This window comes from Rhodnius prolixus, unplaced genomic scaffold (assembly GCF_049639745.1).
Source record: "Rhodnius prolixus isolate KJV_2025 unplaced genomic scaffold, Rpr scaffold_10, whole genome shotgun sequence".
Taxonomy (NCBI): Eukaryota; Metazoa; Arthropoda; class Insecta; order Hemiptera; family Reduviidae; genus Rhodnius; species Rhodnius prolixus.
The window spans coordinates 27,118,673-27,133,394 of NW_027411615.1; the positions used below are offsets into that span (position 1 = coordinate 27,118,673).

Consider the following 14,722-nt stretch of genomic DNA (forward strand, 5'->3'; position numbering starts at 1 on the left):
AGAATATGTTTCCAACAACTTATTAAAAATGGACGGTTAATGTTAAATTAAAGCGCAGGTCTCTCTATCTATATATTTTTGAATAATATATTGCTATTACAACTAAAATATCCAAGGTATTGTGACTAATTTTAGTTTAATGATAGACTAGGTAGTTTAAAAATTTATAATATCTTTCCAGACAATTTTCTTTTTCTTTTGTTTATTTGCCAAGTAATATAGTTGTAAAGCGTAAATATAAAAAACAACTACAAAAGAGGCATGATTAGTTATTTATTATAAAGAACCATGTTCTTTTAAAAAGGAAATGTATAATTTATCTACGTCATCATTTTTTTTATTTACAAACGATTTTCAAAGAAAATAACTCATTAAATTGTAAAAAAACAAAAACAATTCATTAAACACCCCACTCGAATGAAGTGGTTATTACAACTTGATCGCGACAAATATAAAAAGAAAGTGTGACATCGCAATCAGTCCCCATATTTAATTTTATTAAATCGTCCACATGGATTTTAAAATTAGTAATGGTAAAAATGAAATGAAATTGGTAAGTTTGAGTTCATTTTTGAAGTTATTTATACAGTTTACTGTTCATGGATCAAAGTGACAGTGTTTATTTTTCTTTATTTGTTGCTAATTTCTGTGGTAGTAAGAACAGTTTTAATTCCCATCAAAATTTTGGGTTTTGGTTCATAAAACAATGGTGAAGACCAATTGCAAGTAGAGTATGCCAATTGAGTTACAATATCATTCAATTTTTTTTCTTTCTTTTTTCTACGTTTTAACCCTATATTGTAAATTGTTGACAATTTAGGATCTATTAGATTCCTAATCAGTCATGTAAATAAACAGAAACAAGACAAGGTTAGTTGAAATTGATTTGAGAGAACATGGGAAAAGCCCAAATTTTCACATTTAAGAAACCAACTGACTCGCTGATCCTTGATTTTGCCCTATTAAAATAACAAAATAAAACACCTGGACAGAAATCTGAAATGCTCCAGGCAAATAGATCATTTTGTAGAGAGAGGTTCGTGTAAATTTTATCTACTAAAGCGTATGGCTGGTGTAAAATGGGAATCCAATAAAAATCAGAACTAATTAATTATTTATTATAATAATATTCCCAACGCACACGACTCGTGAGCTAGTTGATATCAACGGTTTATACATAAGGAACTCTAATCTAATAGAAAATTAACTGCGACCTCTCGTTCACCATGATCTAAGATGGATATCAAGAAAAAAATATGACTGCATGTCTACACGGATAACCAACGGAATATTGTGAGGAACTTGTACTTGGAGAGAGCAGCTACTCCTATCTTATAATTTGATAAATTCTTTCCAGCTGTCAGAAGAGTTAGATTAGTTCCAGGAGTATTAAAATAAGAATGACTGAAAATATTCTGAACTTCGCTAGAAATTTCTGCAATAGTTTGGATTTTACCAAGAGGAATAGACCTTGAAATTGTATCCCTTTAATAATCATTTTGAACAATCTTTACATAGAATCTGTATATTTTTAATTATTATCAAAATTTTTCTTCCAGGAGAAGAATTCAAAAGAGGAACGCATCTCAAATGGGTGGTTTGACGGTTTTAAACCTTGCAAATATGCTGGAACTATTTATGATAAAAGTGGGATATCATTATTTCACGTGATTCGATTCAATTCGATTCATATACTATCAATATTACATTTTGGTTTATTGGTAATATTATTTTATAGAAACCTTAGAAATATAAGTTTTAAATTGAACAAAATCTTTAGACTTTTAAAGTCAAAATTAATTATTAATAATAGTTCCTAAACTATTTGTCTTTTTTGAACATGAATATTATTTTTAATAACAACTTCTTTCAGATACTTCTGGAGTACGACACCATAGGTCTATTGACTATTGTGGAGAACATGCATTACATTATGATGCACATAAGTGGACTATGCATGGGTATTGCACTTTTATGTAATTCTAAAAAATTTATCACTTATTGCATATTAATAAATACGGAATTAATGCAACAAGAAATCAAATTACCTAAAATGCAAGAAGTTTATAGGAAAAACAATATATTTTTCAAATCTTTTATGAAAATGTCAACAAGTATGTTCATTTGGGGATTTATTGCCACATTTTTCCGGCGTCCATTATTTGATCGTAAAACGCATATGACTGTACCTCATGAAGGATGGGTTCCTTTTGAAATCAATACTTGGCCAAGGTGAGCATTACTTTGCTTCTCTAATATGTGTTTTATGTGCTTTAAAAACGTTTTGTCTATGATACGATAAAAATTACTTCAGTCAAAATAATTTTTATAATATATTTATTTAGTAATTTACAATCTGTATACATTGTATACAATAAGTAAATTTGGAGAGAGCGATGAATTGGTGCTGGAGGAGAGCAGGAGGAGAGAAACTACCCAGCGGTAGCACTCCTCTATAAGAATATTTTAAATAATTTTGCTTTCATTTTAATTCGGTAAAGAATTATAAAATAAAGTGTCTCTTTTTAAGGTTAACTGTAAAAATGGAAGAAAGAATAACCTAAACATCTCTATGTTCACAGATATTTTGCTGTTTGTACTTTCCAATTTGCAGTTGGATTGAATTTAGCAAGTGGACATTTAGCTACTGTTCTTTCCTATGTAATTCACGCCAAACATTTGTGTGGACAGTTTGAAATACTATCAATACTCATTCAAGATACTTTTAAAGATGATCTCAACGCCGAAAATAATAAAATAGAAGAAAATAAACCCCAAAGAGAGATGTTTATTAAATCAAGAATGTCCTACATAGTGCAAAGACATCATCTGCTTTTAAAGTAAAGGAAATTCTAATATTTTATTTTATTAACTATAAGCCTGCAATGCAATAAATTAGACTGGAAAACTTGAAAAATCTTTGATTTTTTTTCATCTAGATTTATTCAATTGTAAACAGTTTTATAAGTTGAACAACAACAGTTGTAGAAGGGTTGATCGACAAACAATACCCGAAAAAGCTTAATGTTGAATAAATAAAACATTTAAACCAAACCTTAAGCAGGACCAACACTTTGCCTAATCTAATGTTTAATCTATAGATTCACATGGCTAAATGGTTGGCCATCTAAGCTTGGCCAAGGCAGCAGACCTTCGAAAAACTTAATTGTCTCACTTAAGGAGAGAAGTTAGTTCCCTGCCTGATTTTTTTTTTTGCTAAATCTTGACTCTAGGTCACTTCAAAGTTTTTCCAAATCGTTTATCCCTAATTTCTATGTCGCAAAATTGTTTCGTGACTGCAACGGCAGGCTCATGACCCCGAAGATTATCCTATGCAACCTAATCTAATTTTTTCACCACTTTCAAAAGAAAAATCATAGTTTTCTTTCGTCTCTCTGAGAAAAAGCATGGATTACAACTTTCAATTTAGAAAGTGAAGAAAATGAGAAACTTTGAAATGTATAAGTCTCAGAACCAAATATATGAGAGATTACTTAAAATAATTCCAGAATATTATGGTTTATAAAATTTCATTATTCAGGAAAAGTTTATGCAATACAAATTGAAATAAAACAATTCTGGTTTTTAGAGCAACATTTTCTTTATTTATTTTTTAATCAACATTATTTTCTTATTTCCTTATTTCTAACATTTAAAGATGTTTTGATCTATAATCTATGATTTTTTTTTTTAATAAGAATATTAAATTTGCAGATGCTTTGATTTATTTCAAAGTTTATACAGCGCATTTCTTTTTACTCTGAGTTTAACGTCTGGTATAATGTTTTGTACACTTATCTATATGATTACCGTAAGTATTTTAATAATAATTAAGATGTTGTGATAAATATCAGCCGTCAGAAATAATTACTTTAAAATTATTTATGAGGTTCCACAATGTATGAGATGTATTATGGAATCCTAACGTTTTCGATAAATTTTAAATCTTTTTCAACATAAATGTTGTGCGTCTGTAAATGTAATGTACGTATTACTTTTATGCATTCAATGTGTGAAGCAACAGGGACTAAACCACAATGGCTGGAGGACTGCCTAGAGATAATAATTTAAGTGGTTCATTTAAAAACTGCAGAAAGAAACACTTACTGAATAAAAAAAACAGTAAATGGGGCTGCTCAACTTTGTTAAGTTGCTCAAAAACATAGCTTTTTGTTCTATCGCGAGACAACTCAATATTAGATTGGCCAAGTCAGAACAAAGTATCAATAACGTGGGTATATCATTATAAGTCAATGAAATTAACGGTGAGACATGTGATTACGTAGTATAATGCCAAATGAATCATTGACGATAGACTCTGAAATCCCTGTAATTTCACTGGGTTAATGCCTACCTCGTCAAAGTAAGTTCTCATTGTCTCTAGTATCGCCCGTCTATATTCTAACCATAGTTCGTAAATAGGAAATAGACTGTGGCCATATTGCTCCCCAAATACTGCTTGAGAGATGGAATAACTATCTAGCTCTCCAAATCTACAATAATTTTACTTTCTGTTGAATACCTATTCTCTACAAAAGTAACTATATCAGGTAAATCTGGAAGAACTAAGTCCACGCCGTTCAATTCCATATCAAGCAAAAAAAACTTTTCTCGTTCTGCAAAATAATTAATGTGTATCTCACTCGATGATAGTGACGCATCACAAAAAGTACTTTGTTAGTACAATGCCCAAGATCATCAGCCGAAATTTAATTCTTTCTGATACATTTGAGGCAATGGGGTTCAACAGGGCACTAGGCAAACCATGAAGAGGAGTCATGTTAACATTCAGCTGAAAGGCGTTTGGCCAGCCACAGCCAGAAAGCAATTCCTCCTTTCAGACAAAGCCGTTCACTCTACGCTTCTTTTGAAAATAGCATAAGCTAATTCCTTGCCATTTACACTATACTTCAAAAGCCGCTTCTAACAAGCTTAATAGATGATGCTTAATAGGTTCCACATGCCCATATGCCCATACACTTCATTATTTCGCTGTCCTTAATGACGTTGATGTTTGCACCACTCATTTTGTACCTCAGAAAATGATTTTGAAGTAAATGATTTATATTTTCAAACAAGTATAAATGTTACCTATGTCTATAATAATAAATCTATTTCATTTTTCAGGATCCTAAGAGTTCCTCATTTTTGATTACAGAATTTGTAACTTTACTATTTTCTGAAATGACAGTTATTGGATGTTATTGCTGGTTTGGTCAAGAAATGTCTGACTGGGTAATAAAAATGGTTTTATATTTATTATTCATTATGATTGGGTATTTTTTGTTTGTTTACATCTTAATCTATTAATCAATTTTATATGGATGTATACAGTGGGACCATATTAGAGAAGTTGTTTACAACATTCCATGGTATAAGGAATCAATTAAAACTCAGAAAACTCTTCTAAATATCATAACTGGAAGCACCAAGGACAAAACCATAATGGCTGGAGGCTTGCAGGAGTTCACCGTCAAAGGTTTCAGTGAGGTATTTAAATTAATATAATTGACTCTGTTAAAAACTTCAAATATTGTATTTCGATTACAAATTTAATCATTCATAAGTTTTTTTTTTACATTATTTAAACAATATATGTATATTTTAGTTGATTAAAACATTTTAGCTAATTAAAGTTATTATGTTACAGATGGTTCAAGCTTCGTTTTCTTACTTTAATATGCTGAAAGCGGTGAGGTAATATCTATGATTTAAAACTTTACAATTTCAAAATAAGTGTTTTTTTTTAACAAACCCAACCTAATAAATTAGTGGACCCATTTGCAATTTTCCACATCTATTGTATTGAATAGCAGGATTTCCTGATTTTTGTTCTTGTCACATCTTGTTCAATTATTTTTCCCTATAACTATTATGTGCCTTGATCTTGAACTTCATCTTAAAGTTTCTGCTTCATAACATTACATAGTATCTGAGGTGGACACACACATTCTAGCTGAAATGTTTATCAATTATAAAAAATAATAATTTTTAAGACCTTTATCGAATTAAATGTATGTTAACATGAGATTCAACATAAAGAAATTTGTAAAAACTTTTATAGAAGTAACTCGAAAAAGGTTTAATTAATAATTTTGATAAACAATCCAATTATGTGAAAAATAGAAAATAGAAAACTTGCAATTTGTAGTATTAATTGTGTTATAGAAGTTATGTGAACTATAAAATAAAAACTAAAAGATTGCTGTTAAATTTGAAAGTTGTATTTATTGTAAAAATTAATAAAATATTAAAAAGGAGATACTTTTCGACTATAATTTATTATCGATGCCTATAGCTAAGCTGGAAGATTTTTTTTTTTTAATTCAGAATCTTTGCAGTATCAACATTACTAAATTTTATGTTTCCAATTTGTCTATTCAGAGCAAATGAATGTTTTTTTGTCCGTAACCAAAAAATACCAAAAATTTCATGACTCTTTTTATTTACTACTATTCCTTAATTTAAGAACTCTCCTCGTACTCCATTCCTGGAAATCCCAATAGAAGAGTAAGGCGCAATGATCAAGAGATCTACTGATGAAATAATTTTTTGTAAATGAGTAAAATTGTAAATCTCCTTCTCTGGTTCCCTGAAGTTTAACTCTAAACGTTATTATTCTAACTAATTACTCTCATCTTCCTCAATTCTACTTGTAAAACATCATCTTATTTACTATCTATTGCCTGCCAACGTCTTAACTTCACAACTTGTAAATATCTTGGAGGGTTGTTAGTAAACAGCTGCTTCTCTGTTGTACTCATCTTTTTCACTTATCACATTTACGTACTTAAGCAGCGGTATCACAAATATCTCAATAAATGTTTATTTTATTAATTTTAAATTGTATTTGTGAAAAGAATAATTTTGTAATTATTAAGAAATTAGGAACATAGGTACGAGGTTTCCCTTTACATTACTTTCAGCTATAAATTTCCTTGGTGTATGGGTAAGCGCGAAAGGGAGAGATAGAAGGAAAATTCAGTAAAAAAACGCCGACTTTTAAGCTAATTTGACCGACTATCATTGTTTCAAACTTTGTAAACTGGACTAGTCTTAGACTCCTTTCAAACTTTTTAAATCTCTCTGGTTTTCCAGAGGGAGAACTTCCAAAGCAAACAATAAAATTATATCATATATCAAGGCAAAGAGGTGAAATTTTTATAAGGACTTGAATTGAAAAAAATAAAAAATTTAAGTGCTTCCATTATTTCTAAGTCAGTTCTTATGAATATTAAAAAAAGCACTATTAATTAATTTTCCCAACTAAGCTTGTTTAACGACCAATTAAAAAATTGAAATCAAATAAATTATTTAAGAAGGGTAAAACAATTAAAAAAATATTAATATTTTAAAAAACTGCGAAAAATTATAAACGAAGGGGCAATGCTGTATGTGTGCATAGTTGTTAACAGGCGGTTGATTATCGGAGCTCAAATATTTCCTATTAATTAAATCCAACAAATCCAATAATGAAAATCATCGAACAATTATCTCATCACCAAATCCTGGTGAGTAAAAGAACTGTGTTCGTATTAAGACTTTTTTTAAAATAAAGACATAACTTTTACTTATGTTTTGGGTAGCACAGCTTACATAAGTGCATTTACGGAGGAAAAAAACCTGGAAATGTAAAATTTAGCTACACGAGTTGCAATTCTCTCGGAAAAAAAATACGTAATTCAACTTGCAGAATTACATTACTTAATGTTAATTAAGTTACTTAATTTCAATATTTTACAGAAAAAGAAGAAGGCTTCTAAGAAAAACAAAAAACTGGTATTCTATACTGGCTACAAGTTATTTCTGTATTATGGCTTTACTTACGACCATTCATGGATGTCTATTCTGAATATTTTAAGATATTTAACAGTGACTACCACCGGTTTAATGCATATTATATTGGCGGTAATATCAACATCATTTATCCTAGGCATTATTTCTGAGTGAATTAAAAATTGGATAATTCTATTCAACAAAAAAACTTTTTTATTTTACGTATCTTTTAAGGTAATCATCATAAATAAAACTTATCATCACAAGAAGTTTGGTTTAAAAAAATCGCAAGATATTCTACAATAGTTTGGTGGCTGTTAGCTTGTTATATCACTTAATAATGATTATTACTAGTACACTAGCAGTGCCATCACTTTCTATTAGACTCGAAGGCTGAGTCTACCTAAAATATTTTCCAAACAAAAGGAAAATGTATTACTTTTTAAAAAAAAACAAAAAAAAAAACTAGTCTACAGCACACAAATGTCTGATTTATAATTTTGAATTTCACATCAGGCAATAATCTTTCTACAAGACGATTGATGGACATTTACTTGTCATTTCCAAACATAGTCTAAAATTAATTTCTTTCAGGAAATGGACGAAATTGAAATTTATTATCCTCAATTTAGAGGTGACCCTGAGAAGTTTTATTTATAAGAACCAGAAAGTCAATAGCAAATAACCATGCTAGAGATTCTAAGAAGTTTCAGATAACCTTTTACTTTCAGATAGCGTTCAAGTATGAATCGTTTGATCTGCTGACTCTAGTGGAATTCGCTCATTATGTAGTAATGGCCATTTATTCTTTGACCATGTGTGCAGCACTGGTCTCCAAATCAAGAACCTTTAATGCATTATGTGCAACACTAAAAGAGGAATTTGAATTTCCAAAAATGAAACTATCACCTAAGCAGGAAGAAATTCACCGCAATACCAGTATTTTCATAGAAACTTTTATGAGAACTACTGCAACTGTAATTCTATGGGGCATTTCTGTCACTTGTATGAGGCGTCCTATTTTTGATAGACAAACAGAATTTACTATTGTATATGATGGATGGCTTCCATTTGAAGTGAATACTTGGTTTAGGTAAGTATGTACTATATTTTGTCTCTAAATGAATCGCCTAGCCATCTACCCAAAGTTAATCTTTGTCATATTTTGATTTGTTAGTTTCTTTTTTAAATCATTTTTTCTAATAGTGTATAAATGATAGTGTGCTACATAGGTACAAATTTCAAAATAAAGAAGGAGATAAAAAAGATTTGCTTTTTTAATGTTATTATTGTTAAACAATAATAATATAAAAACTGTGGGCACCATTCAATTAGTTTATGTCAGATTGTACAAGGAATTATAATTTAATTGAAAACCATTGTTATTTCTCATTTTACAGATACATAATTGTTTGTATTGGTCAAGTAATAATAACAATAAATGCATCATATGGGATGTTTAGTTGTCTGATTGCATTTGTAGCTCAGGCTAAACAATTGTGCGCACAGTGTGACATTTTGTGTGTTCATATAAAAGAAACATTCCAGTGTGTAAATTTTGACAGCAAAACTTCATCAGATAGGGAAACATTCATTAAATCAAGGTTGAAGTTCGCCGTAAAAAGGCATCATGTTCTAATGAGGTAATTATTATCGACAGAATCAAGTTGTATTGATTTAAATCTTCAACACTTACCGCAATGAGTCTTCATATTTGATTATGTCAAATTAAAACTGTCCGGTAGGTCAAATTAAAACTGCACGAAAAAGCGTTACGTTGAAAAACACCCAACTTTGATAATTTTTATATATTTGACATTGCAAGTTTTTCTTCATTTTCGTGCGTTGTAATATTTTCCTATTTGATTTCCAAGATAGATACACATATAACTGTAACGTCACTACTCAACTTCACATTTATAATTTCAAAGTTACTTTTGCAGGTGTTTCAATATGTTTCAAGATATTTATAATTCATTTTTATTAATGCTAACTTTATGTTCCGGCATAATCTTTTGCACAGTTATTTACATGATAACTGTAAGTACTTTAATGATATGTTCTATTTAAAGCATAATTCTTTTTAAATATCTATAATTTTCAATATGTATATATAATTGCATTTTAGGACCCAAATAGTAATCTTTCGATAATTGCCGAATTTGTTAGTCTTCTAGTACCAGAAGTGACTATCATCGCATGTTACTGTTGGGCTGGGCAACAAATGACTGATAAGGTATTTTAAAATTAAATGACAACTTTTAATTGAAAAAAGGAAACTAATCAAATATATCTCGGGGATCAAATTTTAAGATAAGTATTTCAAGAAAGAATTTTGGAAATTCAGCTAATTTCCTGAAATTTAGCAAATTTAGTTTCCTAGAGGAACCACAAAAGTTATTTGCTAAAAAAAATTATTTAAACAACTCATTATTTATTGATTAAAATCAGTGGATAGCTAACTTTCTGCGCTAGCTGTACTTTTTAAGAAAAATGGTAGTTCACATTCTCAAAAATTAAGGAAGTTCGTGCCCCAGTATTTATTTCAAATTTTCAACGTTTCTTTCAAATGAGATAAGTTTCCAAAACATTTAAATTTGTGATTCGAATTGAAACCGAGTATTTCCGGTTCCCTAAATAGCGGATCCATTATTTTAAATCAATAGTGAACATTTTCAATTAGTAATGTAACTGGTAGATATTTAATGAGTAACTGTTTTCAGAAACTACGAGTAACTTAAAGTTTTCTTAAAGAATATTCAGGTGTGGATGTTTTTTGTAGGGTTAAATTTTAACTTCTTCCTCACTTCTAACTCATTTGAATTGGGGAACCCAGAGTGACAGGATTCCTTTAAAATATCTATTAATTTTCCTTCCATAATACCCAAATAGTATAATAATATGACAGCAATAATTTCCATTAGATCTTGAACTGTAACTTAAACTAAAGGTAAAACGAATTGTAACAAAATCGCAGCTAGAAATCAATGATATGTAAGACCTGAATAAAGCGAATAAACTTTCTGACTAGAATATTAACAAAATGAGTCCCAATAACCGCGTGAAATCACTTATTAAAGAAAGGTGCCTCTCCAATCTAAAGAATTTCGTCCTCTCTATAAAACTATTATAAATCAGAAGCTGGTTTGAATGCCGATTAATTGTTATTAAAATACTAATTTAAGCGAAATTTATTAGTACTTTGACGAAAAATTAGGCAGTATTCTAAATGCTTTATGAATGCATTTTGTTAAATCAAACGATATCTTTGAGACTGAAGCTTTCCGTTAAAGTTTATTTAGTTCATACAATTAAAAATCAAAAACTATTTAATACTTTGGAATATAATGATTTACACAGATGCTTTGAATCTTCTACTAATAATATTCCAGTGGTCGCAGATAAGAGGCGCAATATATGAGGTTAACTGGTACAATGAATCCTTAAGGACCCAGAAAACTCTTCTTAACATGTTAACTTATTGTACCAAAGATAAAATTATAACGGCAGCTGGCATACAAGAGTTCTCCATGAAAGGTTTTAGCGAGGTAATCTGAAATTTTAAATTTTTGTTTCTATTAGTTACAAATTAAATAGTTTGGAAATTTCAACAGTCGATTTTCGTCATCATTTCTGAGGGTCATATTTCTTTCAATTTCATAAGGCTAGTTATTATGTTATATTGATGTTACTCGCTGAGCTAGAATAAACCTGTGGGAAAGTTCGTCTCAAGAAAGTCATATGATATCTCAACTAGCCCCAACTAGATTAATGGGTTGGCATGCCAACATACGTTTCTCAAAATCGTGTTATAAAAAAAAGGTTTTTGATTTTGTAAAAAAGCTGAATGCTGATTCTCATAGTGCACTCGAACCAAGTATCTAATTTGAACACCCAATTGTTCGAGTTGTGCTGACCTCACACAACAGGCAGGCCAGAACACACCACTTATCAATTTGTAAAACTTCTTTCTTTACTTCTTAATTCTTAATTTCCGGTGAGAGCTCAAAATCCAAAGACTGCAGAATCGCAATATTTCTTTTTATATGGAATAAGAGATAGTAAATCAAATGTCTCTTTAAAAATAAATATTCCTAGAAGGTTTTTGCGCGTTTCCACATGATTTTCGTGAGTGGTGTTTTCTCTTTTTAAAAATATATATATATATATTTTATGTAGATCTGTTCATAAAATGGTTATGCAGCTACGAGGGTCGTTTGAAAAGTCCGTGCAAAGTCAGAGAGATAGCACCACTGGCGCGTATCGAGGTTATGTTTAGTTAGTAGCATCTCTTGGAAGAACACACACCAAGTTTCAGCCAGATCGGTCTATTTCTTTGTGTTTGGCATTCGTTTGAATCGAGGAAGTCGAGTGATTTTCAAAAAATGGACGAAAAAGAATTTCGTGTGTTGATTAAACACTACTTTATGAAAGGCAAAACGCCTCAGGAGACTAAAGAGAAGCTTGATAAACATTATGGTGACTCTGCACCTTCGATTAGAACAGTTTATAAGTGGTTTCAAAATTTTCGGAGTGGCCATATGGGCACAAGTGACGCTGAACGTTCTGGACGCCCTGTTGAGGTTACTACTCCAGAAATCATTGATAAAATCCATGATATGGTGATGGATGACAGAAGAGTGAAGGTGCGTGAGATTGCTAGTGCTGTGGGCATCTCGAATGAACGGGTACATAATATTTTGCATCAACATTTGGACTTGACAAAGCTATTTGCAAGATGGGGCCGCGATTGCTCACGCTTGACCAAAAACGAAATCGTGTGAAGTGTTGCAAGGACGGTTTGCAGCTGTTCCAGAAGAATCCGCAGGACTTTAAGCGTCGTTTCGTCACTGTGGATGAAACATGGATACATCACTACACTCCTGAGACCAAAGAACAATCTAAACAATGGGTTACCAAGGGGGAATCTGCGCCAAAAAAGGCGAAGACCGTTCCTTCGGCCGGAAAGATTATGGCGACTGTCTTTTGGGATTCGCAAGGAATAATCCTCATCGACTATCTGGAAAAGGGTAAAACTATTACAGGTACATATTATTCATCGTTATTGGACCGTTTGAAAACCGAGCTGCAAGAAAAACGCCCACGATTGGCCCACAAAAAAGTCCTTTTCCATCACGACAACGCACCAGCTCACACCTCAGCAGTTGTGGTCGCAAAATTAATGGAAATAGGGTTCCAACTCGTTTCACATTCCCCCTATTCTCCAGACTTGGCTCCCTCGGACTACTATTTGTTCCCCAATATAAAGAAATGGCTGGCGGGAAAAAGATTTTATTCAAACGAGGAGGTGATTGCTGAAACGAATGGCTATTTTTCAGACTTGGACAAATCCTATTATTCGGAAGGGATCAACAAACTAGAGCAGCGTTGGACGAAGTGTATAAGCCTAAAAGGAGACTATGTTGAAAAATAAAAAAGGTTTACCCCAAAAAATTAAGTAGTTTTTATTTTTGCACGGACTTTTCAAACGACCCTCGTATATCCATTGCATTTCCCTAGGCATCAGAGTTTGCTAATGTTGTTTCGGTCACAGAAGATTGCACTATAATAATTATAGTGTTTTAGTGAGCCAGAAATAGCTTGTTGAATTTCTAAATCCATAAGGTGCACACATCAATCATATGGACCCAATTTATCGAGCGATGGTGTGCAAAGGAGGGCCCAAATAACTTAAAATAATGCTTTTTTTTTCAGGTAGGCTTCACTTCAACTAACAAACTAAGATTCGTGGAGGGAATCGACTACTAAAAAAATTTTACTATAAATTAATTTTTTTATATTGACCCATTAAATAAAATCCAAGGCCTGTACTGAAAATCGAACCGGTACCACATTACTTTTTAGGTTTGCAGGACTCGCCTCTAACTGCTCAGCTATCGTGACGCCCAAAGTACTGTCCTTGCAACACTTCACACGATTTCGTTTTTGGTCAAGCGTGAGCAATCGCGGCACCCATCTTGCGGATAGCTTTGTCATGTCCAAATGTACCCGTTCATTCGAGATGCCCACAGCACTAGCAATCTCACGCACCTTCACTCTTCTGTCATCCATCACCATATCATGGATTTTATCAATGATTTCTGGAGTAGTAACCTCAACAGGGCGTCCAGAACGTTCAGCGTCACTTGTGCCCAAATGGCCACTCCGAAAATTTTGAAACCACTTATAAACTGTTCTAATCGAAGGTGCACAGTCACTTTCTCTTTAGTCTCCTGAGGCGTTTTGCCTTTCATAAAGTAGTGTTTAATCAACACACGAAATTCTTTTTCATCCATTTTTTGAAAATCACTCGACTTCCTCGATTCAAACGAATGCCAAACACAAAGAAATAGACCGATCTGGCTGAAACTTGGTGTGTGTTCTTCCAAGAGATGCTACTAACTAAACATAACCTCGATATGCGCCAGTAGTGCTATCTCTCTGACTTTGCACGGACTTTTCAAACGACCCTCGTACTTTTCCATGTCATGGGTCTAGTTAATTAAACTGTTCTCTAATTGGGTGCCTCTTCATGTAATTTTGTTTATTCAATGAGGCAACTATCAATTAAAGATATTATAGGTAAATTAAAAAAACAAAAGAATTGTAAAATTATTTTAATTTAATGTTGGTTTTAGCTGTTACAGGCATCATTTTCCTACTTCAATATGCTTAAAGCGCTTCGTTAAGTGAATAACAGTAGTAGACATCATTTAAAGCTTCCATTGATTTGTGAACCATCAAATAATGAATTATTCAAGTTCAATTAATGTTAATTAAAACTGTGTTAGATAAAATACATTATTCATTATTTCAGAAGTAGATTTATTTATCAACATTTTACAATCGAAATTTGGAAACTGGCTTTATACATATTAGTCAAAAAATATATTTCTAAATACATATTGTTTTATGCAATTTATTATTTTTTAAAAACAAATCCGCA

At 31.4% G+C, this 14,722-nt stretch overlaps 2 protein-coding genes across 2 annotated transcripts; both read left to right on the plus strand.

Moving 5' to 3' along the window:
- The first annotated feature begins 414 nt into the window (after positions 1–414).
- LOC141456978 (odorant receptor 4-like) lies at positions 415–6,256 on the plus strand. The gene is made up of 8 exons (XM_074133420.1): positions 415–553; positions 1,560–1,721; positions 1,874–2,232; positions 2,583–2,840; positions 3,715–3,811; positions 5,128–5,235; positions 5,335–5,490; positions 5,651–6,256. The coding sequence occupies exons 1-8, from the start codon at positions 512–514 to the stop codon at positions 5,699–5,701; spliced, it is 1,233 nt and encodes a 410-aa protein (XP_073989521.1). The 5' UTR covers positions 415–511; the 3' UTR covers positions 5,702–6,256.
- A 1,129-nt stretch (positions 6,257–7,385) lies between these two features.
- Positions 7,386–14,651, plus strand: LOC141456833 (odorant receptor 4-like). The gene is made up of 8 exons (XM_074133126.1): positions 7,386–7,511; positions 7,744–7,908; positions 8,508–8,869; positions 9,177–9,419; positions 9,720–9,816; positions 9,905–10,012; positions 11,169–11,324; positions 14,415–14,651. The coding sequence occupies exons 1-8, from the start codon at positions 7,473–7,475 to the stop codon at positions 14,463–14,465; spliced, it is 1,221 nt and encodes a 406-aa protein (XP_073989227.1). The 5' UTR covers positions 7,386–7,472; the 3' UTR covers positions 14,466–14,651.
- Positions 14,652–14,722: the final 71 nt, after the last annotated feature.

Excerpts from the sequence above, each read along its gene's own strand:
- LOC141456978 (XM_074133420.1), top strand. The coding sequence starts at position 512 with ATGGATTTTAAAATTAGTAATGGTAAAAATGAAATGAAATTG. Across the intron at positions 554-1,559 it reads GTAAAAATGAAATGAAATTG|GAGAAGAATTCAAAAGAGGA; the intron begins GTAAGTTTGAGT and ends TTTTTCTTCCAG. Across the intron at positions 2,233-2,582 it reads GAAATCAATACTTGGCCAAG|ATATTTTGCTGTTTGTACTT; the intron begins GTGAGCATTACT and ends CTATGTTCACAG.
- LOC141456833 (XM_074133126.1), top strand. The coding sequence starts at position 7,473 with ATGAAAATCATCGAACAATTATCTCATCACCAAATCCTG. Across the intron at positions 7,909-8,507 it reads TAATGCATATTATATTGGCG|ATAGCGTTCAAGTATGAATC; the intron begins GTAATATCAACA and ends TTTTACTTTCAG. Across the intron at positions 10,013-11,168 it reads GGCAACAAATGACTGATAAG|TGGTCGCAGATAAGAGGCGC; the intron begins GTATTTTAAAAT and ends ATAATATTCCAG.